At 38.8% G+C, this 23,852-nt stretch overlaps 1 protein-coding gene across 2 annotated transcripts in view; it reads left to right on the forward strand.

Moving 5' to 3' along the window:
- Positions 1–22,997, forward strand: part of ATP10A (ATPase phospholipid transporting 10A (putative)) — a 116,796-nt gene extending 93,799 nt beyond the window's left edge. The window contains exons 11-21 of one of the 2 annotated variants that reach the window (XM_085321522.1): positions 2,683–2,786; positions 2,956–3,082; positions 4,770–4,954; positions 6,326–6,647; positions 8,469–8,545; positions 12,907–13,032; positions 17,528–17,728; positions 20,068–20,148; positions 20,237–20,341; positions 20,628–20,815; positions 21,548–22,997. In XM_085321522.1, coding sequence (XP_085177648.1) covers positions 2,683–2,786; positions 2,956–3,082; positions 4,770–4,954; positions 6,326–6,647; positions 8,469–8,545; positions 12,907–13,032; positions 17,528–17,728; positions 20,068–20,148; positions 20,237–20,341; positions 20,628–20,815; positions 21,548–22,256 — 2,225 coding nt within the window. In that variant the 3' untranslated portion in view covers positions 22,257–22,997. The remainder of the gene's footprint in view (positions 1–2,682; positions 2,787–2,955; positions 3,083–4,769; positions 4,955–6,325; positions 6,648–8,468; positions 8,546–12,906; positions 13,033–17,527; positions 17,729–20,067; positions 20,149–20,236; positions 20,342–20,627; positions 20,816–21,547) is intronic. The other variant, XM_085321524.1, reaches the window with a different exon arrangement.
- Positions 22,998–23,852: the final 855 nt, after the last annotated feature.

A 23,852-nucleotide genomic window follows, 5' to 3' on the forward strand; every position in this document is an offset into this window, starting at 1 on the left:
TTCCTTCTCCCTTTTAACTTCTGAGCACAAGATGAATTTCACAGTAAGATTGATAAGGCATATGAGGAGCTAAAATGAGTTTTAGCTCCCATTGGTATGCTGATGGAGAAGGGAGATGCAATCCTTCAGGCTGGAATTGAGAATTCACATGGAAAAGGTTGTGTACATCTCTACTTGGAGAGAGTTGCTGCCTTCGTACATCGAAGGCAGAATAACATTTGACATCATAAGCACTGCATTAGTGCCCATAGTATTCAGATAGATCTAGTTAATGGTATCACTTAATGGTAAAGTGATAGAAAAGTTTTGGAGATTTTTAAGCAGCCATTCAAGTTTGCACTAATTGGAATCTATGAATGATTGGAATGACCACTCCCTTAAGATAATTTCTTATGGGATATGCAAGAAATATGTCATTTCTCTCTAGAACAGTAACTTATCACAATAAATTAGGAACAGTGCTTGTCTACTTTATTCTTTTAAAGTTTTAAAAAGCTGACTCACTAATACAAGTCTCTAAGAATAGGTTTGCTGCAGTACTTCTCCCAGAAAAACATTTCTGATATTACACAGCCAAGTCACATATGCCAAAAAAGACTATTATGCACAAATAGAAAAGAAGCTATATGTAACTGTATGAGGTTACCAGTTTAGAATATGCATATTTCCACTGCATATTGCAGCTGAATCTGATGGCAAGCTGTTATAATAATTTCTGAAGGAATCTGGTGGGGTGTGTGTGTAGGAGAACAAGCCACAGTGTAAGAAATGGCTCTCTAATTGCAAATAATTATTCACAGGGATGTTCTTCCAAAATAGTATATCTGTATTGTCCTCATAGTAAAATCTATACTGATAGCACAGATAGGATTGATAGATAGACAAGCCCACTAGAGTTTTTCTGCAGTCTTCAGCACAGGACCTTAATTAGAGATGGAACTGAAATGAAGGAACACATGAAATACCTTCAGCAATCTTTATGTAGTTCTTTAGGAACAGCTAAGTGTGTACACTAGGCTTTACAGACCTAGAGGGAATAAGACTGTCTTTAACAGTGGGAAAAGAGCTATATAATGAGTAAAATGTGCTGTTAGATGGTTGAGATAACTAGACTATTGGGATTCCAAATTACCAGCTCCTACCTTCCAACAGTATCAGTATTTCTAAAAGCTTGTATTGGAGCCTCTAAAGGCCCACATAGGCACTGTGCCTCTGTATAAGTATGAGAGTGCTGAATGTGTCTATGTTTATAGATAGAGAGACAGATAGTCATGTGTGTACATTGTCCCTCATAGCAAGCTGAAAATGAATATGAATACACACTGGAAACATGGGAATTGAAAACAAGAAGATATTCCTATCATCTAATTTAGATACCTGAGTTAACTGCATCAGATAGGGGCATAGTGACCAAAGGTTCCTAGTACAGTCAGTTGAGAGAGGTGGACAAATTTGGTGGTCAGCTCAGATCACCCATATTAGGCCGTTAAGTGTTCAGACCTCTGGTGATGAGTGGCATCCACCTAACTCTGTGAATGGTTATTGTGCAAGTACCAGTAACACTAATACTGTCTTAAGGAACGGTTCTAATTACAAAATTATAATCCTGAAGTAATTCTACAAACTCCCTAAAACATGCAGACTTTCTAAAAAATTATTTGGATGACATCAGGGGATTGGGAAAGTTGCCTGAAGGTACCAGTCATTCTCACTCAACAGTTTCAATTTAAAAACCTGTAAGTTTCCTTTAATGCTAACATTGCAATTCATATTGCTGAAGATTGCTACAACAGTATATTGTACCTGAATCTATCTTGATCCTAGATGATAAAAAAGATACATATCACCTTCTTTAAACTTTCAGAGAACTCAGGTAATGAGATGGAACAAAATGTGTTACCATCATGTGCATTAATCTTTCTCGCTTATGGTGTGAGCACATTGAACTAATCCCAGCTAAAGAGGGAAAAGAAACAGAAGCTCAGTCCTGATTTTGAATTCTTACACATGGCTTTAAATGAGGAGTAAAGTTAAGTAGAAGTTGTGCTATTGCATTCAAGGTAGAAGCTAGTTGTCAGGTCTGCGTGAGTGTAAATTCTGTTATAAATGAAATCAAAGTCAGACCCAGATCTTCTTTTATTGACTCAGTCCCATAGGAAAATGAGTAAAAGAAAACAAGGATTTTAGTAACAGTAGTACCTTCCTATACTTAGATATACAAAACGGAGCACATCTCTGGTTCTTTTTAGAAAGGTCTTAACCTTGGTGGAAACCTACGTGCTTTTGTATAATAAGTGTCATTTTTCTACACATAATCGTATGTGCAGAAATGTTTGCTAATACTCCATTTGAAAACGTACTTCTCTTTCTCTCGTGATTGTTTGCTGTGGAAATTAATCAGGATTTCCCAAAGTACTCAGGGCAAACATAAGAATGAAAGATTTTTTTAACACATGTCCATGGTGACTTCTGAATAAAGAAGAAAGAAAAGACAGTAGAAAAGGTTTTTTTTCTAAACAGAATGTTTTACTTAAAAGTTTCCCAGGAGACATCAGTAGCTCTTTAAAAGTATCAGTTTTAAAGCACCAGTACAGAGTGTACCATAGGCACAATCTTATTCTCTGAGGCCGTTCAGCTGCTGCTATTTTTCAATCACTAATTTCTTCTTTTATTCTTATCTAGATGACCCTCAGGGCAAACATCAAAAAAAAATCCAAAGCAAAACCCAGAATTATCTTAATCTGTATGCTATAGATGGGCTGCGGACCCTGTGTATTGCAAAAAGAGTAAGTAAATGCATTCTCTTAGTTTGCTTTTATGGAGAGCCTTGACAAAGATTACTGAAGGCATTTATTAATATCTTGTACTTAATTTATAACTTTTTTCATTTTGTTCAATAAAGTATGAATGCCTCTACATCATTTTGGCTGTGTCTTCACATCCTCTTTTAAATAGGTTCTCAGCAAGGAAGAGTATGCCTGTTGGTTACAAAGTCATTTAGAAGCAGAATCCTCTATTGAAAATCGTGAAGAACTTCTGTTTCAGTCAGCGCTGCGTGTAGAGAAGAATCTGCATCTGCTAGGTAAAGAAATGAGAGCTGGACATGAAATTAAAATGTGTTGAAGAATTCCAAAAGCTTGGCTACAAACTCTATTCTTTTCTTTAAATGGTTTCTGACAGTACAGGAATTGACTTCTTCTGGACTTTGTCATGGCTGTCTTGTGCAGCAGCACAAAGGAATGGGATTATAATTAACATAACAGACATAGCCTATTTGCTTTGCTCATGCAATCATTTTATCACTAGTGAAATCAGTGGAGTAATACCAGAGATGAATCTGACACAATAGCAAAAATGGGAACTGCTGATCCAAGTACAGGAAGAAGGACTTGGTTTTGCCTGTCTACAGAATTTCATTAGCTTTAGTGCCACTTTAACATGTCACAGGCCCATGACTCCAGGGGCACCAGAGACACTGGTAAAGCAAAGCTCATAAACAGCATTTGTGAGAGGCATCAACTCTCATATACATCAGGTTCAGCACAGGCACTCAGGGCCTGTGGGTTCTGTGGAAAGGGACTGCAGTACTTCACAGTGATGTACTTTGATTCTGTATATGTAAAATGTATTCCAGGGACTAAGTCATACTGTTTCTTTGCTTCACTGAAATATTGAAAGCACTGATGTTCTAAAATGTGTATATATCCACTATTACCAAAAGCAGAGGTAACTGGGACAGTTAAAACACGTACTGGTAAAGATAAAACCTTCACTAATTTCCAACTTTTCAGTCTTTGGGAGAGGAGATCCACTTCATCCAGCTTCTGATGCATCCAATGCAAATATCTAAGGCTCTCTGTATAACCAGTGGAGAGAGAGAGGTGGGGGGAAAAAAGGCAGTTCATTTGATATGTCTTAGATACCTGCTTTAGGATTACATGAATCACACCCAAAATCCTCAGACTGTGATTTGTGTCTTCAAGTGATCACTTATGATTAGCCTGTTGGAATAAAAAAAGTATGCCTGGAAAAGGAACATCTTTTTCCTTAGACACTATTTGGATAAGAGCTTCCATGGCATTTCAGTAAGAATATGCTTTCACCTGCATGACTGGTGCTCAGACTATTGCTAAAATGTTTTTCTTCAAAGAACGACTATAGGAATAATAAGTAGCTAAGAGAATTTTACTTTGCTTTTCCTGTTGCTCCAGGTAATTTGCAGGCCTTTCATATCCAAGTTACCTAATAGGGAGGACTTACATTTACTCACATTAACCTTCTCTGAAACTCAGGGGACTACTGATGTATCTGTGGTGACACTGAACTTGGTCCTGAACTGCTTTTGCTATAGTATTTGAAAATCTTGTCTCCTTCAATTGATGTATGAAAACATAGGAAAGATACTCAGTCTGTTATAAACATACTAGTAGCAAGATACATTGAAAGCCTGAAAAGCAGAGATGCACTTGCCACAGTACACCAGCCTTGTGAAGCTCTGAGACTAGAAATGGCATCATATTGCTTTTGAGGCTTTGAATTCTGGATGTGTTGCTGACTGTTGATGCAAATGTTTACCCCAGCTACTTTCTACTCCTCTGTCTGGATACTCCAAAAACCTGCCCATATCTTGCATTCATTATTAGTTTAGCTGTTTACCAGTAAAGGTGACTGCTGTTGATTGAAAACTTTACCTTCTGGAGTTCTGTCTTTCAGTTTGAGGCAAAGCCCCATTCATATAATGTGGACTAATTTTCTTCTTCTGTGTTTAGGTGCAACTGGCATTGAAGACCGTTTACAGGATGGTGTTCCAGAAACCATTGCAAACTTACGCAAAGCTGGGTTACAGATTTGGGTTCTTACTGGAGATAAGCAAGAAACAGCTGTTAATATTGCTTATGCCTGCAAGCTACTAGATCATGATGAGGAAATCATCACTTTGAATGCTGAATCACCAGTAAGGAGTTCCAATACTATAATTAAGTCTACTTGTAAACTAGCTTTGCTTTATTTTCAACTTGTACAATTAAAAGTTTGATGGCTTTTTTTCCTTTCCCTCTTTTTTTCTTTTTTCCTGCTTCATCCGTAATTTTCAGGTAGGACATGTCTTTGAATACTTTTCAATGAATTAACACTGTTAGATCATAGTGTCATGCATCATAAATCTATTGAAGATATGTTTGGGTAGTGGGCTCCACCGTGAATGAAAATATGCCATAACAGCATAAATGCCTTTCTTGGGTATGCATTCTCAAAAACTTCCCTAGTTTCACTTACTGGAACCACTGGGTCTCCAGTAGCAACCTGTTATTAAACATGTGTTGAGGAAGAAAACAATTGACTACCTATTGAGAATTTATGCTTTATTTTAAGTCACTGAATTGTAGTATTTAGATAACTCAGTCATTCATGTTTTCTCAGATGGCTTTTTCTCTGGAGATAGAAGCAATACTTAAATTTCAGTGCTAGCACTGAGAGTCTGAAAACCACATCTACAGTAAAKCCTTGCTTCCTAACAGACCTCTTCTAACTCTTCTGAATTTCTGATCTTTCCTGTGCTCAACTGGTTGCAAGCAGACAGTCACACAGACTTTACTGATATGGTCAAACATGCAAGGAACCAGACTGATAGTGCTGTAGTCCTTTAATGGGGTGATAAAATTGGACTTCAGATCAGCAGAGGAGAGGTAGGCCAACAGCATCAAGCTCCAATTCCTTTGTAAAAGAAAGAAAAGATAMGAGTATTTTCCCTTCTTGGGTATATCAACTGAACTGGTAAATTGATTTTCCATGTTCTTTTTTTTTCTGTCATGTTTTGCTGTAAGACAACCAATAGTATTTTATATTAAATGTTCAGATATTAGCAATAGTATCTTTTAGTTAAGTATGGCTAGGAAAAAGACTTTAAATTCAGCTTAAATAACCTTTAATTGGCCTTTAACAATGCATAAGTATTTGATTTGAGTTGTAGGCATTTASAGGGTGCTCATCACCATACTTAACTTGGTACTGATACTGATTATATCATTCGCTAGCACTGTTATTCTGAGAAGGAGCTAAAAGAAAGGAGTTTAGCATGCATGTTTAAGAGGAATTAGATTTTAAGTCTTTCATGTACCCCTTGCTGTTGTATCTTCTGCTACAAGATTTAAGTGTGTTAAGAGGGAATAGAGAAGAAGAARAGAGTATTAGAAATTAAAACTTTCATAGTGGAGCACATATACCACATTCCCAGTATTGCTTATACTTAAATGTACAGCAAACACAAATGTTCAAAYGTATGTTCCTTCCCCTCAAGCATATTTATTTTGAATTTTTTGTTTTCCAGGAGACATGTGCTATCTTGCTGGAACAGTGTCTACAATGTGTAGAGTCTAAATTTTCAAACAACACAATAGACAAAGCTACTGGAAACATGACTGTTGGGTTCACCCCTCTCTATCCGTCATCTTCCCCTGTGCTTTCCAGCTTGGGCCTAGTGATTGATGGAAGGACTCTAGCTTATGCCCTGGAACCTACACTAGAGGATAAATTTCTTGCTCTAGCCAAGCGATGCCGTTCAGTACTGTGTTGTCGCTCCACTCCACTCCAAAAGAGCATGGTAGTGAAACTAGTCAGAGACAAACTCAAAGCAATGACCTTGGCAATAGGTAAATATCTCAGTTTAAACTAGCCTTCCTTGATGTATACTTTCTTGGGATTTTTTTTTCTTTTGGCTTGCAAAGGGATCCTTCTAGCTGCCTCACAACACAAATAGCATCTGATTTTGTTTGAAAATTTTTCTGATGRCTCTAGCATTTCTATTCAAACCAGATATGGAACTCTGAAGTAGTATTTGGGCTTCCTTCCTACAGAAGGTAGGTACTGGGGGCCAAGCTATACTATGTGATTTCAGCATGTTCAGACACTGCTGTGAAGAACTGAGTTAGATGATACTGTGTAGAACATCATCTTGCAATCAGTGTATTACTCAGGCCAAACTGTATTCAGTGTCATTTCAGCCAGTCATGATTAAACTCAAGGTCCTGCATTTTCACCACAAGAACCCATACAGCACAGGACATGAGTTGGCCTTATCTGTATGGACAATGGATTTGTGAATGTCATCCTGCCAACTAATACACTTCTTCCCAGCTCTTATTTGATTAACAAAGGAGAGATTTTGTAACTCACTCTGGTTTAAATCTGGCAGCATCTTCCATGTCTCCAGGATTTTTACATAAGAAAAGTCAGCCAACTCTTCTCCTCTCTCAGATTTAGGCTTGTGTTTATTAGAAGATATCTCTATAGTATATATTGTCACAACCACCCTAGCTTTCATCTACCTATCTTGGTTAATGATAGCAATGAAGACACAATGACACATGGGTTGGATCTGTCCTTCAGAATCTCTAAGTACATGCTGTGAGTGACAAAAGGCTGTGACACATCATCAAATGTGTGTTTATTATAGTAATCCTCATGCTCACGACATTAAATCTCACTCAGATCTGCCTTTCTCATGTTGAATTTGTATCTTTGACTGACCATGAAATAATCATTTGCCTGTGCTGCCAAAAAAGACTGTCTGGCTAACCTGAATTATCCAGCATGCTTAAAAACACCAGTGGAGATTGGGCAGCTTGTGTTTTCATTCTTTCTGAGCACCTTGAGCCTGTGGGTTGAACTCAAGTTCCTGCTTTTACTTAAAATTTGAGCTGTCCCATCTCACTTTTAACCAACGTGAGCGAACTTGAGGCTGTCTYAGTCACAAATTGATCAGCTTTGTCAAGTAAGTGGATACCACTCTTATATGTGCCAACAGCAGGGGAAGTGGAGTGAGATGTGAATGCACATCTCAGCCACTGCAGTTTAAAATCCAGGGTGTTTTCATCAACTAATACAGTTTCAGTTTCCACTAGTACACTGGATGTAAAGCTCAGAGATTAAGCAGTAGGTACATGTCCCATTCYGGTATCTTTTCTAAGGTACCTATCACTTGTGATATCATGATGGGAAGTAGAGCAAGGGGTGGTGACTATGAAAGCACTGCTGTTAAATCTACCTGTAGTGATATACCAAGGAGCTCAGACTAGCCAGCCAAAGTCAAGAATTTATCTGCTTTTTGTTTTATTTTATTTTTTTGCTSTGTAGGCATCCCCACTAGCTTTAGGTCTTCTTGCACGTTTCACTTAATCATACCTGATTGCAAGTAGACAATTACCTGACACTTATATTTTAGAACTTATTTAAAATAGAAGTGTTTGGCTTAGTTTTGCTTGCCATGATTAAAAAAAAAAAGAAAAAAAAAAACTACAAAGATCAGAATGTCTTGGCAGCTTTGCCAAGGTTTGAATGTTATATTCCAAACATAGATCCTTTCCAACCCCACCTCTCTCTTCCTGTATGCACCCAACACTAGTTTTCCTTTGCTGCCACTAACTGTTTCTGATATACTAATGGCAAACAAAACTGTATCTTGTCATCTCTAGGTGATGGTGCTAATGATGTCAGTATGATCCAAGTGGCAGATGTTGGCGTGGGGATCTCTGGTCAAGAGGGCATGCAGGTAATTTTGTTTGTTATTGAAACACATTTTCTTGCAAAGAATGGGATAGGCACTTCCCATAAGTTAGCTTGGGTATCTTTGGATAGCCAGCAGAAGCTGTGCTGAGGAGGGCCRGTTGCGCTTCATAAGGATACCTTCAGCTTGAGTTTGAGCCTGCATTTTAGGTCAGTGGTGAGCATAATCAGGGTACTTCCTCCTCAGAAAATTCAACTTGTGAGATCTCTCTAAGCAGTATGTTCTAAGAAATCGTTTATTAAATACTGGTTCTCAAGAGGAAAAAAGGTATTATACAAGAAATGAAGATGTAYCTTATTCTGATTTTATTATTCCTGTCTCCTGCACTGCTCAGTTATCCTCCTGTGGAATAGCTACACCAGCCCATCCAACTGCAGCAGCTATTCTCCATGGTGTGGTGATGTCCCTTAGCCCAGACACCCACACATCTCACTTAAACAGCTTATTCTGACAGCAGAACAGTGAAGAAAGAGAAAATTGCAGGCCTTTGCAGAACTAGTGCTCCCTACAGCACTCTTCCAAGTTTTGTTTTTCTCAGGATTTCCTTCCACAGGGAACAGCAAGWTAGAGGGACTTGCCCCACAGTCTTCTGGACATATCCAGCCTGTGATTACTGCATTTACCACTSTGTAAGAGGAACTTCTCCCATCCTAAAAAGGGAGGATGTGTGTATATAGAGTTTATGCCAAAACTATCCAGTGATCTGAATGCCATCTCTGTCTCTTCCACTGCTAGTTCAGTTTAGTTGCCGTGCCAGCAGTGTAAGAGGCAATAAGCTGCAAAGAATGAGGGTGATAACTAATTTCCACAACTTAACCTTGTAACTGGGGTGGGTGCAGATAGTTTGCATGAGAAAATAGAGTAGTTGAGTATGAGTATGACAAAAAGCTTTTTGGAGAAGATGAGAAGTGTTTCCATCCTGAGGACCTGAGTAGAATCATAGAATCAGAGAMTSRGTAAGGTTGGAARGGACCTCTGGAGATCATCTAGTCCAACCTCCCTGCTCTGCAGGGTCACCTAGAGTATGTTAGACAGGATTGCATCCAGGCAGGCCTTGAATATCTCCAGAGAAGGAGACTCCACAACCTCTCTGGGCAACCTGCTCCAGTGCTCCGTCACTCYCACAGKGAAGAAATTCCCCCTCACGGTCAGGSGGAACTTCCTGTGCTTCAATTTCTGMCCATTGCCTCTTGTCCTGTCATACAGGACAAGTGAAAAGAGTTTGGCCCCGTTCCCCTGCCACCCTCCCTTCAGGTACATATACACATTGATAAGATCCCCCCTCAGTCTTCTCTTCCCCTAGCTGAAGAGCTCCAGCTCTCGCAGCCGTTCCTCACAGGGCAGATGTTCCAGCCCTCTGATCATCTTTGTAGCCCTACACTGGACTCTCTCCAGTAGCTMCATGTCTCTCTTGTACTGGGAAGCTGAGAACTGGACACAGGACTYGAGATGAGGCCTCACCAGAGCTGAGTAGAGGGGCAGGATCACCTCCCTCCACCTGCTGGCAACAGTCTTCCTAATGCACCCCAGGAGACCATTGGGTTTCTTGGCCACAAGGGCACATTGCTGGCTCATGGTCAACTTGTTGTCCACCATCACTCCCAGGTCCTTCTCCGCAGAGCTTCTCTCCAGCAGGTCAGCCGCCACCTTGTACTGGTASCTAGGGTTTTTTTYCCYTAGGTGCAGGACTCTGTACTTGCCCTTGTTGAACCTCTGAAGGTTCCTCTCCACTCAACTCTCCAGCCTGTCCAGGTCTCTGAATGGCAGCACAGCCCTATGACGCATCAGCCACTCCTCCCAGCTTGGTATCATCAGCAAACTTGCTGAGGAGGCACTCTGTCCCCTCATCCAGGTCGTTGATRAARARGTTGAACAGGATGGGACCCAGTACTGAGCCCTGGGGGACGCCACTAGCCACAGGCCTCCAACTAGACTCCACGCCACTGATGACGACCCTCTGAGCTCTGCCTTTCAGCCAGTTCTCAATCCACCTCACTCTCCACTCGTCTAACCCACACTTCCTGAGCTTCTCTAGGAGGATGTTATGRGAGACAGTGTCAAAASCCTTGMKGAAGTCAARGTACACAACGTCCACTGCTCTGCCCTCATCTACCCAGCCAGTCATTCCATCAGAGAAGGCTATCAGATTAGTTAAGCATGATTGCCCTTGGTGCCCACCTAACCCTTGGTGAATCCATGCTGGCTACTCCTGATCACCTTCTTTTCCTCCATAGGTCTGGAGATAAGTAGATGAGCATGCTTCTTGACTTAGTTACCAGGGGGTGATTCTCTGACCCACACTGCATTTTTTGCAATTCTGGGTGGATTTTTAGTTCAAAAGCAAAGAGAGACCTTCCTTACTATGTGCACAAGTTGGCTGWAGAACTTTACTCCATGGAGCTTTGTGAATGCTATAATTTAACTGGGTTAAAAATATAAATACATGGAATAAAAACCTAACCAAGCCATGAACTTCGATACCACCTATGTGAATCTTTTGAGATGCAGATTGCCAGAAACTAGGACAGCACTCTGGTGAAACTCAGTAGGTGTTYTCCATATCCATGTACTCTTCCCAAGGCATCCTCTCTAGACCATTGTTGGAGGCTAGATACTGGGGAAGATGAGCTTTCCTTTACTCCAAGGTCCKAAGGAATCATGCAGGCATTTTTACTATGAACAACTGTCATAATCTTAYATGTGCAGGTACTCAAAAGGCATTGAGCATTTAGGTGACTAAGACAGCAATACTGTCTGTCTTACTTTYCTTCCACGTTCTATGGAGGGAAAAGCATGGGGAGGATGAATCACTTTTTCCTGTGAAAAAGCTGGAGGAAAATTAAAATGTGAAAATCAAGAGCACATTTTGAGATGAAATAAACTTGCAGATGTAATTGGATAATAACTTGATCCAGTTAGAGTTATCTTTCCATTTTTCTCACTCTAATCAAAATGGAATTAAAAAAACAGATACTTTTCACAGTGTGTTGTGAAGTAATGTGATAGAAACACAAAAATGAAAGGACGCTAACAGTTTTGTCTTAACACTGAAATAGAATGAGATTCGGTAGAGGAGGAGGAACCAGATGTAGCAGATCTCTCATCAAACTGCAAGATAACTGTATGTCTGCAAGGCAAAACAGACTGTTCTATACAGTAAGATTCTAACAATTGTATCCCAGTACTTGAGAAATCCCAAGATGGGTCAACATAATAAAGTGTCCCATTGTGTTTATATACATCTTTTGCTTAAATTATATTGGATTAGTTCAACTTCTCTTGCATACTGTTTTACAGTTTACTTTAGTAGKTTCTGAAAACACTTATTTTGGAAAAATTGAAACATTTTTGTGATTTACTAAGAAAATGATTTAGAAAGAATGAAAAGGAACGATGTCACTTGTTCAAAAATACAGCCAAAATACACTGTAGAGTAGGAGGAAGACATTGGTCCTTTGGAGATAATTCACCTTTTGTGATGTTTTGCTGAGCTATGAGAAGAAAGATAATACTGAAATCAGAAATGAAATATAAAACAATATAACATGAAATCTTAATATAATCCTAGTCATATGGAGGCTCATGAAACAACTGTGATGCRTCATCATTTACAAGCAGTTTTCGTCTAGTTGTACAGTGCCTTGAATTTTAGTTAGTCAGAAGTAGAGAGAAATTGTGATTCATTTTGTCAAAGTTATTTGGCAGGCTGCACAGTCCCAGAGGAGTCTCCTCTGGCATGATTTTTCATGGACATTTTTAGACAGCATATAATTTTAAAAATCCCTCAAAATAAGAGACTGATAGGAAGATCAAATAAACTTTGTAAACTAGGATTTTGAATATTAATGAAAACTAATACTTSTATTGTTTTACCTTTTAAAGTCCAGCAGTTAAGATGCAACCACTTAATCTTGTTGTTCTCACTCCATTTTCCTTTGGAAATTCAGTTTCCCTGAGAGTAACCTTGTAGTTTTACAGAGAAGGATTTTAGCCAGCCACCCAGATGTTTACATATACCTTGAGCGTTCATGTTTATGCAGCTGTATGTAACCCTGCCATTCTCCCACCTCTCACTTTTCTGCACTTTGTCATCATCCAGGATGCAGACTGAGATCTCTTYTGGGCAAGGACTGGGTCTTCTCACRTGTTCTTCTCACATGTTCTGTAGAGCAGCTTATGGGTATTGCAAAGCAGAAGGTGCATTTCAGGTGCACGATGATAGATTTGACTCCTCTTCATCACAATTCTCATTGACTTGACATTTATATGGAGTTGAGAGGAAGACTTATTGCCAATATTGAAAGGAGCACTTTGCAGTATTGATTCCAACTCTTCTTTCATTGAAGGCGGTGATGGCAAGTGACTTCGCGATCCCAAGGTTCCGGCATTTGGAGAAACTCTTGCTTGTTCATGGACACTGGTGTTATTCCCGACTTGCCAACATGGTGCTGTATTTCTTCTACAAAAATGCAGTAAGTGTTTGACTTGGCAGCTTTGTGGCGCCACATGTTTCTAGGGTTTATTTTGTGCTAAGTGAGCATTAGGTCAGCCTTCAAATGGTTTATAAATAAGCTGCGAAGAAATTTGCAGAGTTGAAAGACAGCTGGCTGCCATTTGCAGAAATACAGACCCCACTCCATAACAGCTACAGTGTGCTGCTGAATGTGCAAATTAGGTAACAGAAATAACAAGCAYTGCTTAAGAAAAGTTTCTTTATAGAGCAGTGTTGCAGAAATTTAGCTGGCTAGACACAGGAGTCTTTAATGCCAAGGCTATCCAGCATTGGTCCAAAATAGCAGTTGGGTGTGTTTTCTCTTCCTGACCCTGTCTTGTAATCGGTTATGAATCACTGTGCATTTTCCCCGGTGACTTGAGATACTTTGAATCCTCTGTGTGTCTCAGATGCAGAGATTTGGAAAAGTTTTGTAGATTTATCTTACTTCTAACTAACCAAATGTAAGGGAAGCACACTGTGGTAGAGAGCAGACTAAGAGTCTGCATTTCCTCTTTGGTATATGAAACAGGAATTACTGCAGTACTGGGCACTGGGCCAGTAGAAGTTCAACTTATTGGCCCAGCAAAGTCCCTTTGCATTACTCATATAGTACAGAGATGATTGAAAACTGCCTAACACAACAACCAAGAATTCCATCAACTGTGTAGGAGTCACTGGCAAGTACAGAGACCTGCACACTTTCAACACTTACAAATCACCTTGGGAGCAAGGGATATGGAGAAGCAGGAAAAAGAGCAGAGCCAGAACTCTCAGACCTCTATCTGCTCCAGAGGGTAATGTGTGAACCATCAAATGGGAGAGTGGATTTCATTCTCTGTGTCGGTCTTGCAAGAAAACAAGTAGTTCTCACTTTTGTAAAAGTTACTTTCCAGATTCCATCTAATCCTCATTTTTTTCAGTCCATATTAAYTTTTTCATGTAAATTCCTTTTGTCTTGAGTAATCTCTACCTGATCTGAATCTGAAGATAGTTATTTTTTCAGAAAAAGACTATGATTTGTTCAAAAAATTATGAACTGCAAGGAATACTTACAGGAGCTAAAAAATAAATAGACCAGCTTTGTGTTGACACAAGCRTGATAAAGTACCTTCTGTGGTATGATCAGAAACTGTATGCAAGCTCCCTTCCAGGCACAAAAGTATGTAGGGGCTTGCAAAGTCTGAATTTGTCCCTGAGTCTAGAATAGCAAGCAGATTTAAATACTGCTGTGAGTGGAGAGCAGCAGTGAAGTACATGCTGGTGTTAGAAGGCCTGAGTTTTAAGGCTTGATCCTGAATCATTCTAAACATCTGTACTCCTACACCCAATTCTGTATGTTTCTAAGATACCCTTTGGCTTAACAGTATCAAATCTCATCAACTTCCAAGAAATATATTCAGAGCCATCTTACTTTAAAATAAAAAAAATTAAAATACTACACATAAGGCATTCCAGCAATTGACAGCCAGAGATGTTTATACATTTACATTGTTGTAAAATCTTCCATTTCCTGTGGTATAACTCCCCTTGATTACAAGCATTATTTCTTAAGCCATTTTTAGTAAGACATTTKCAGAAATTGCTGCCTTAAGGCTAGAATATAACTGAAGAATCTCTCTTTGTCTTGGCTCTGCTTTTACAGACTTCAGAGCTTTATGAGCAACACTTCTTGCTACTGACTCTAAAAGTGTAGTGGAGTATGCAGTGTATAGCCATGAATATGTCTGACACAGTGGTTGTCTTCCRGAAAGAATATTCAAAAATGTAAGCTGTGAGCACCTGATCTTTTTGCAAGGAGGTTGTTCTGGATGATTGTCCATAGTTTTGAGATAGCTACACTTCATATGTTCTGCAAGTTTTCTACTTCATCAAGCTTTTTTTTTTTTTTCCCAGTTGTTCATATGATGACATTTTCCATTCTCCGCTACAATCTATGTAACTCAAAGTTTAAACTCCAGAATACTGCAAAAGCCATTTGGAAACTCATTTGACTTACTCAAGAAGATGTTTGGCTKGGTGGAAATAATAAAAATACAAATAAAACTTTAAAAAAGCATAACTGGAAATATMTGCGATTGATACAAAGGGGGCTCATATAAACAATCTTTTACCTACACAAGCATGTACTGGTGCTTTCCCTTTATACAGTACCTCTGCAAGGGAGCGCTGGACTTTTTTTGACTAATGCTTTATTCACTGAGAAATTCTTCGGGGCGAAATTCAGGAAATAGTCTCATCTGGAAAAKAAAGAAAACCTTTTTTWAAAAAAATCTCATTCAGTGTTTATGTCAAAACAAGCATGTTTCATTAAATTTGATTTGTTCCAATTGTTTTTCAGAGGGGTAATGCATGAAAACAAGAGGAAACATATTTGGAGTCAAATTGAACACTTTGTTTAACTCAAAATAAAATTTCAGAGAGAAGAATCTGATTTAAGCTTGATTACTGAAATGTCATTTATTTGCACAGCCTTCTCTGACAGCACTGCTGAGGCACGTTCTAGAGGTTGACTCAGCCATAGAATCATAGAATGGTAAGGTTGGAAGGGACCTCTGGAGGTCATCTAGTCCAACCCTCAGCATAGCCCCATATGGGGATTGGGCCCATGACCTTGGCATTAGCAGCACCACGTTCTAACCAACTGAGCTAAACTGGATGGAAAGTTTTCAACTAACTGTACTTTCATCAATATACACATTTTTGTCAAAGCCAAACTGTTTCACCAAGACATGTTAATTTTAGCAAAGTTCTAAACAGAAAATTTTCTGAGGCCCAAGATTAGCTGGCTTTTTGTTAGTTCTGATGAGAAAAAATGTCTAAATCCCTATAGTACTCCAGTTCTGTTTTGAAAAAATACTCAGGAAGTTTTGTTGTATTTTGGGTGTGGAAATAAATTTCAAAATCTATTCAATTGCAAAATGTAATTGCCATCTTCCATCCAACTGCTGTGTAAATGGTAAGCTCTGTTAAGTCAATCTTGTTTTGGCCAAAGAATMCTGCCTAGGATAAGGAAGGCATTTTTCTTGAAATACATTTATTCACAGGAGCACTTTCAGAGGTGATCCTTAAAAAAAGTGCTACMATTTAACAGGTTAGTTTATTCAAAAACAGTGGGACATACATTGCTACTGATATAGAAACTACTTCAACATAGTACACAAACATTGACTCAACACATATATATATGTATATATGTATACAGTCTGGTTGTATATACAACAGGATTGACCCTCTTATTCTGTGGCAATTTTCCTTCACAAGATGTGTTTCCTTGCCCCTTAGCAGWTTTCATTGACTGAGCAGACCATAGCTTTTTTCTCTCGTGTGAATTTCACAGGCATTTTAGGGTACAGATAAAATATATTTATATTTTGCTTTGTCTGTCTGAAGATGATGAAGGGTTAATATATTGCAGCTGATTAAGAGCTTTTGGGAATAGAATATAAAGCAAAGAGGAAATGAAGGGAGAGGCCATGTAATTTCTCTTCATGGTTAAATGGGGAAAAACCCTGAGGGATTATTGCCCAGGTTTTTCTAGTAGATTTCCATTTAGTGCTTATCACTTTACAAAGGATAGTATAAATTACAATTTTAGGAGGACCAAGTCTCGGTCATTTACTTCCTTCTCTAGGAAGGTGTCCATCTTTTTCTATGGCTCAAATGCCCCATCATAAGTGAAATCAGCACCTCTCTTGAACCCCCCAAAACTTTGGGGTTTTGATGCTTTAGTCATAGTACAAGAAATGAGTTGCATATTTCATCCCTATTTGGGTAATTCGAGCCAAATTACATGAACTATCCCTCTGCACCTATGTATGCAATTGATTTCTTCATTCACGTGAAGAGAACAGGAAGACTGAGGAATCTTTAGAGCACTGTTGATTTGCTGAAATTCAAAACACAGAAATCAGAATAGTTAAGCATAACTTTGTTAGACRTTATAGTTTCACCTCCCTTGCTGCAGGTAGTCTAATTAGTCAGTCTTGAAAAAGCTCTGCATTTACTACTTGTAGATCAGCTGAACCTCTTGAAACATCTCAAGCCATCAGAAGATTATAGAAATGGTTATTCTTATGACAATAATATAAGTGCTATGAGATCAGTACTCGTATACCTAGCTGTCAGCAATGGTTTGGAAAGCTTTTTGTGGCGAGCTAAATTGTATCTGAGTGTTCCACTTGAATTGAAAGTTAATTTCTTGTGAAACCAGCTCTTACTCATGATATCTGAGGTTCCAGTGGYGCAAAGATGTAGAGATGTGCCAAACTGCAGCTTAGCTAAGTGGAATTTTCATCCAGAACAGTGTGCTAAAGACTGGGCATCTTCAAAAGGATTGCTTATGTGTTTGAAGTTCATGTGAGTCCTTGCAGAAGCTGGAATCAGAATGATTTCAGARCACAATGGGGTAATGATCCCTCTTTGTCTTAAATTCGAGACAAATCATGCTTACAGCATTGCTGGTTTTGTTTCAGATGTTTGTGGCCCTTCTCTTCTGGTACCAGTTCTACTGCGGGTTCTCTGGCTCATCGATGGTTGATCAGTGGTATCTCATCTTCTTTAATTTATTATTCTCTTCTCTTCCACAACTGATTACTGGTGTGTTGGATAAGGACGTTCCAGCTGACATGTTAATTGCTGTACCTCAGCTCTACAAAAGTGGCCAGAATATGGAGGTAAAAATGCTTTTTGTAATTTTTTCCCTAAATAACATCGGTTTCAACTGAAAACCAACCTTGCTTCCAAAGGATGGATGACTAATAAAAAAATGACTGAGAAGTGACTGTTGTTATTTCTTGATACTTCTTATCTAAGTATCTAGATGTCAAAAGGATATTTAACCCCCCCCCCCCAAAAAAAAACAGCTATATTTTAAAATATATAAAGGAAAGGAGCTGGATGATTTCATTCAAAGCTGAACATCTGTCTCATGGTCTAGGCTCACAACCAGCCGGAGAAGTAAAGCAGATTATACCTTGTAGACTAGTGCAGATATTCACAAAATAACCTCACGGTACTTACTGACTTGAAAATTCAGGTCCTAGCTGTTTGCAGACAGGCAGAAGAGAAAGATGACTTTAGGAGTAAGCACTGAGGTTGACATACTTAGGCTCCGAGGCAACTAGTCATCAGCAGATCACATCAGCAGATTCAGAAAGCTTTTGTTGAAAATACCTTGTCCCCATCTGCTTAGCTTGTACAAAGACTGAAGAGAGTCATTGCAGAAGAGATTCAAGCCAAACCATTTCTGATGATTGCAACTACAATTTACAGTGRGAAGATTTTCTGCTTGGCAAAATGGTCCATATCCAATAATTACTTCCAAGTAAATGCCTTTCTTAAAAGTGTCTGACATTGTGCCTTCTGAGAGGAGACTCTGASTGTCTTTTGCCTGCAAATGTACACCTGCCTTTGGTATGCTACACATCTAATGGTATTGCTAGACACCATTGTGGAAAGACAAGCAGAGAATTTTAGTATGGCTTATTCTTAGCGCTTTAGTCCAAATTCTTTCTTTTTCACCCAGCTGTTGTTTTTCATTTTTTGTATCTGTTTATCTGTTCCAGTGTGTTACACTTTAAAGATGCATAACAGTCATGCCTTTCTTTCTTCCCCACTCTTAAGGTGACAGAAATCTTGTCACAGCTTAAGCTTGTTGGAAAGTTTTATCTGCCTTTCTCCAGCTGGCAAGCTGAAGGAAAGTCTCCCAGGTTCACAGCAGAATTACTTCTCAGAGGCAAGCCTAGGGCTTATTTAAGTTTGTTTGAAATCTAGTGAGATTTTCTCTGAGTACTTACCTAAAAAGGCATTTTAAAWTCCCTATAATTCTGCTTTAGATTCAATGCATATAGAATTATAGAATAATTTAGTTTGGAAGGGACCCCTGGAGGCCATCTGGTCCAACTACCTGCTCAAAACAGGTCTAGCTCCAAGGCTAAACAAGTTTGCTCAGGGTCTTGTCTAGTCCGGTTTTCAATATCTCCAAGAATGAAGATTCCACTGCCTCTCTGGGCAACCTGTTCCTGTGCTTAACCATGTGTTATTTCACTAGATCAAAGAGCACCATAATTTTTTCTTAGCTTCCTTTATATCTCATTTTCAGGCTGAAATGACATTCATCATGGAGTGAAAGAGTTGTGATGAGCCCAGTGGCTGGAGATCTAGCCTATATCCCAAAATTAACAAAATAAGTATTTTGAAAATTAACCATTTACAGATTATTTTCCCTTATACCCAGGTCTTTTGTATGAGCATCTCCCTGAAATTGTATATTCCTTTAAACCAAAATGCTAGTTTAGTATTGTTTCTTACATATATATATATATATATATATATATATACACACACACATACATACACACACACACACACTATATATATGCATATATATGTATAAATTAGCATACTCTGGTGTAAATTATTACTAAAGATCATTGTGGATCTTCTTTTCCAAGTATTTGGAAACAAGCATTTTGTTTCCTCTCTTGTGAGTAGATACTCTGTGTTTGTTTGTATATGGTGTAGAAGGCACTTACTCATGTGCTTACACCTCAGATAGCTCCTCCTGAATCAGTGGTTTAGCTGCAGTGCATAAAGTTGAACCTTTGTAAATTTTTGCTGGTCTGAGTACCCTCTGTTGGGGGTGCAGGGGTGGAAATCAGCAGAAGATTCTCTGCTCCAAAGAGAGGGACTTAATTCATACCTCAACCCAGAGGGTACCTAACTGATTGGCAAAGCAGTAAAGTTGTTTGCACAAGCCCTGAAAAATGTCCATTGGAATATCCCCCAAAATACTTATACCAACAAATAGCATCTTCATTGGGCTCTAAATTTTTTTCTTTTTTTTTTTTTTTTTTTTTTTTTTATTGGAGTACCAACCACATATGTTCTGGATGAACATGATTGTTGCTATGTATCAAAGCCTGGTTTGCTTCTTCATCCCTTACTTCGTAAGTTTGGTTTAAGACAATTTCAAGCATTTTGAGGAGAACTGGTAACATCNTTTGTTCTATAGGAGTACCAACCACATATGTTCTGGATGAACATGATTGATGCTATGTATCAAAGCCTGGTTTGCTTCTTCATCCCTTACTTCGTAAGTTTGGTTTAAGACAATTTCAAGCATTTTGAGGAGAACTGGTAACATCACTTGCACTAACTAAATTCTGACTTCTTCTTTACAGACTTACTATGATTCAGAGGTGGATATTTTCTCCTGGGGAACTCCCATCACCACAGTAGCTCTTTTCACCATCATATTACATTTGGCTATTGAAACCAAAACTTGGGTAAGACATCCACGGACTATACAGAAACTTGCTGACATATCATAACTCTTCTCTGAATGCCATTCTTATCAAGCATTTTAAACAAACATGAAAAGGATTTTAAACTGTGACCTGCAAACAGTTTTGTAATTCTTTACATATAATATGAATTTCTGGAAATAATGAGGCTTCAAACACTTTCATGTGCATAGATTTGTCTCCAGAAGTTAAGAACTATTAATTCATAATCACAGCGAATTTCTCAGAAAATAAAGAATCATTAATCTTTGGTTCTTGTTTGTTCCAGACTTTTCTCCACTGGTCATCTTGCATCTTCAGTATCCTTCTATTTTTCTTTGTGGCTCTGGTTTACAATGCTTCCTGCCCAATATGCCATCCTCCTTCCAACCCCTACTGGACTATGCAAAGGCTGATGGGAGACCCTATGTTTTATTTTACTTGCATTATATCACCAGTCATTGCGCTGCTGCCCAGGTATTGTATCTTCTTTTGTATCTTTGTTATATATGAAAGCAGTTCATGCATGTGATTGGGAGAGCAGGAAAGGTTTCTTGCTCTTCTCTCTCTCTTTCTTTTTCCCTGACTAGCCAAGCAAGTTTTTTCAGTCATTGATTATAAAGCCAGCTTGTGTAACCTTTTCTGTCTGTGCTTCTGACCACAGGAATAGATCACATATCCTGGCCATAGACCACAGGAGTGGGATAATGGTAGATTGTTCAGCAAATTTCCTGGCTATGCAGAGATTTTGGAGAAGGTGGTCAGCTAACATGTTTCATTGTACTACCCTATGAAGTTTTCTATGATGCTTTCAGATGCATTCCATCCTCCCATAACAGTGCACCATACAGATGTTCTGATAGTTTGTTGTGGACTTACATACCTACTTACAGATGTAGGAGCGTTGTCCTATAGACTAATCCCCACTAACTCTGAGTCTGCATCAGAAAGATGAAAGACCATGTGTAATCACAGGTGGATCAATGGCTAAAGATGCAAATATATTACACTACTTGCTATTTATTAAAATATTACCAGAGCATTCAGAGCTTTTCTATCTGCAGTCTTTCTTGTGTCAAATGTAAGAAAAGCACACAAAACTCTCTTATTTTCCTATATGGTACTTTTTTTCATGATATTTTTCCTTAATAATATCTTGGATACTTCCTCTCTTTCAGTTCTTTTCATGTGCACATTCTTCTCTTGCAGATTTCTGTACAGAACCCTTCAGGGCACACTATTCCCAACTCAGCTTCAGCTTGGACGCCAGTTGAGTAAACTATCCCCAGAGATTCGTACCCAGCTTCAGACTAAGTTGAATGTCAGAAGGGAAATGATTCTTCAGACACAGCCCTTTGCAGACAGCTTCTCACCAAACTTTGGYTCAAATGCTAGTGATTGTTACACAGCTTATAACCAAAACAACCCTTTGCCAGCATCTCATCAAAGAAATGTATCACCTTTCGCAGAGCCAGCAAGGGYAGAACATACAACAGATCGGACTGTAGCTGCTTCTCCCCAGGGTGCTCTGTTGTACGGGGAAAACAAACTCTCCTCAGCAGCAAGTAGTCCAGGAAGGCCCGTGGGATTTCATGAGGTTACCCACAGCACTTCAGAGGTGGAGTCACTGTCTGTCGGAGCAGCATTCCCATGGAACTCAGCAGTAGATCAATCAGACTTCAGTTTGCTGAAGTGGATCACGTCAACTCCACTATTCAGTCGCTTTGGAGCAGTTTTACAGGTGTCATCTAGTAGTTTACAAAATGAATCACAAGACAGTATGTCTGTGCTTGGTTCTTCTTTGCATGTAGACTTCAAAGGCTTGAAAGAACAGAGCTCAAACAATTTCCAGGACAAAATGAAAGGGATCCCAACTGACAATTGTAAAAGTGACAATTCTGAAACCACCTTTTTATGACATGGGCCTCAAAGATATTTATATATTTTCTATTTGCACACATTTATAGTGAGATTACTCTATTTGTTTCCAAAGATGAAACAGAAAATCAAAGGTACAGAATGATTATTTAAGAATATGTAAATACAGTATATTGAAATAAGAGCTTTAAATATAAAAAGAAACACTTGAAAGTTCCATTTATTTTATTTTTTCATCTCATTTTGTAAGGAAATGCCATCTGTTTGTTTTTCAGATGCTTCTCTTTTATTCTGACACATACAGTAAAAACAAACAACCTATCTACCATATCCATAAGGATTAGATTCAGCAACAATTATTGATATCAATATAGACCATTCAGTAATCGAGGAGGAAAAAGCGTGATAATAAATAGACACTGTATTCCATCCATCATTTATTTGCCAGGGTGTTTTGTCACAGGAACAAACCATTAAGCAAGACTTCGGAAATATTTTACACTTCTCTGTAAATGTTAACAATATCTTACCATCGCATTAATAATACTGGTATTTAATAAGTGACACCATATTTTGATATTTCAGCCATAGCATTTTATGTGTCATGATAAAACAATAAATAAATGACGGTCCATATTACAAAGTAACTCCTCAGTCTGGCATTAATAGTAACTCAACCTTTCATTTGAAGTAAGTAGTGTTTGAAGGTCATAACCTTGTATCAGACTGTTCAACTTTAGAAGAAAAAGTCTCATTTTTGTGGAATTATTTGGTGGCAAAGAGCTGGTGCAGTGTGTCCACTGTAGAGCAGGACTTGGGGAAGTCTGATCTTCTGTGCTGGAGTGCTACAGAAAGCAGGCTGTTTTTGCCGAAGAACTCAGTCCTGCTTGCTAATGGGGGGGTGGAGGGCAGGCAGAGTGGAAAGCCTTGTTATGCATCTTTTACTGTTGTTTCAGCCAGGTTAAATCAAGCCCTTCCTGATCAGGAAAGGGCATGACCAGCTAGGGCAGGGCAATGCAGTGCAGAGGTACCTCAGCTCGATCTGAAACAGGCTGAAAGCAGGTAACTGCACTGCTTTCTGAGGTTGTGCCTGAAATGGTTGKACTGCATGCACCTCACAAACTACGCCTGGTATATTGGTGTGCGGCTGCACTGTGTCGACTTGATGGATCCCAGGGATTTTTAACTTTGGATGGCTGCTCAGTTCTTTCATATGTAGTCACCATAATTGTGTATAAACTAGCTGTTTCACTTCTTAGTTCCTTTGTCAGAGGTTTTCAGACTGTCTTTGCCTTGTTTACCATTAGTTGTTTAAGGCYAGAACCTTCTTACATCATGCTGTTTCTTGACAGTACAGCGTCAGGTTCCCACGCAGATTGCCTCAACTATTAAACCATGGGTTGTACCATATGCCACTTTCTAGTCCATTTGGGATTTTATTTTAGGATTTATACACTAGCCTCTTCCCAAAAACAGAATTGGTAATGTCAAATTGTAAAATGCAATAAAAGGAAGAGATGAAAACAGATCTAAATAAAAACTTTCAGCCTGTATGTATGTTACCTTGATTAAAAATGGCTCATCARTATGTACCTAAACTATGTTCTGGGGTAGAATTAAATAGGGACAGATAAGC

The sequence above is a fragment of the Rhea americana genome, unplaced genomic scaffold (genome assembly GCF_003343005.1).
Source record: "Rhea americana isolate MKP2758 unplaced genomic scaffold, rheAme1 scaffold_7, whole genome shotgun sequence".
Taxonomy (NCBI): Eukaryota; Metazoa; Chordata; class Aves; order Rheiformes; family Rheidae; genus Rhea; species Rhea americana.